The sequence below is a fragment of the Perkinsus marinus genome, assembly GCF_000006405.1.
Source record: "Perkinsus marinus ATCC 50983 genomic scaffold scf_1104296944002, whole genome shotgun sequence".
In the NCBI taxonomy this organism is placed as follows: Eukaryota; Perkinsozoa; order Perkinsida; family Perkinsidae; genus Perkinsus; species Perkinsus marinus.
This window is the reverse complement of record NW_003211610.1, coordinates 1-1362: the sequence shown is the minus strand read 5'-3', so window position 1 is coordinate 1362 and position 1362 is coordinate 1. Positions and strand designations below refer to the sequence as shown.

At 54.5% G+C, this 1362-nt stretch overlaps 1 protein-coding gene across 1 annotated transcript; it reads right to left on the bottom strand.

Annotated features, from left to right (window-relative positions):
* Nucleotides 1–44: 44 nt before the first annotated feature.
* Nucleotides 45–914, bottom strand: Pmar_PMAR011185 (hypothetical protein; the record flags this gene model as incomplete). The annotated part of the gene is made up of 1 exon (XM_002780842.1): nt 45–914. A coding segment is annotated over one exon (870 nt), but the record flags the coding sequence as incomplete, so codon positions are not given.
* Between the last annotated feature and the right edge of the window lie 448 nt (nt 915–1362).

Below are 1362 nucleotides of genomic sequence, written 5' to 3'. Positions count from 1 at the left end.
GCTGGGGCTTCAGTAGGATCTTCGGTAGGAGCCTCAGTGGGAACCTCGGTAGGGACTCCAGTGGGAACCTCGGTGGGAGCCCCAGTGGGAGCCTCAGTGGGGTCCTCGACAGGGACTTCAGTGGGAGCCTCAGTAGAGGCCTCACTGGGAGCCTCGGTGAGGTCCTCGATAGGGACTTCAGTGGGAACCTCAGTGGGAGCCCCAGTGGGAGCCTCAGTGGGGTCCTCGACAGGGACTTCAGTGGGAGCCTCAGTAGAGGCCTCACTGGGAGCCTCGGTGAGGTCCTCGATAGGGACTTCAGTGGGAACCTCAGTGGGAGCCCCAGTGGGAGCCTCAGTGGGGTCCTCGATAGGGACTTCAGTGGGAGCCTCGGTAGAGGCCTCACTGGGAGCCTCGGTGGGGTCCTCGATAGGGACTTCAGTGGCAGCCTCGGTAGAGGGTCCCGTGGGAGCCTCGGTAGAGGGTGCAATGGGAGTCTCAGTGGCCACAACTTCTTTGCAGGGATAAGGAGTACCATCACAACCCTCATCTACCCCTTCATAGCATAGATCACCATCAGCCTTGACAAGAATACCGAAGCAAACCGTAGGATCGATCCATGACTTGCAATACGATCCAGAGAGCGATTCACGGCAGCTTGCTATAGTGTTGCACGCTTCACTGCACTCTCTGGTCGCGTTACTGAAGGGCATCTCATCACACGCCACGGGTAGCAGTGTGGAATCATCGCAGTCACTGTCTAAGCCGCCGGGTTGGAAGCAAGTACCAGCATTCTTGTGATAGAGACTGAAGCACAAGCCATTTTCTTTACAATAGGAATCTTCACAGCTTTCAGTGGTAAGGCAGAAGTCGACGCAATAGTCGGTGGCGACGGCCGGAAAGATGATGAAAGCGAGCACGGCTGGAGTTATCATAATGGGATGAATCTGAGAGTTACCATTCATCGAACAAGTTGCGAATCAACTCGCAGTTTACAACCCTAGAAAAGTTAGATCCGCCTTTGGACTTCATTTCAGCTTCGAGTAGTCTGTAGGCCGTTTCATGGGCTGCTGCATCTTGTCGTTTCAGGCGCACACTGTAGGGGCTCTGGAGTTTATCGCAATGCGGTGAAGAAGACTTGCGGTATCCCATTTGATTCGTCATTGGAGTGCTACAGCAGTGGCTGAATCCGTGATGATTAGCCTTTGATCTTCAACTCGCTTCTAAGGCTGCGACTTAGCCTCCGGCCAGGCACATTCTCACGTTGCGTACTTTCTGAAGCTCCACCACCTAGTCTTGGCTCAGTGTACCTGCTGTTGAGTTAGCTAGTAGCCCAAGTGGGGAGGCATGGGAGCATTCATCTCCACTAGTTGTCGTTTTCTG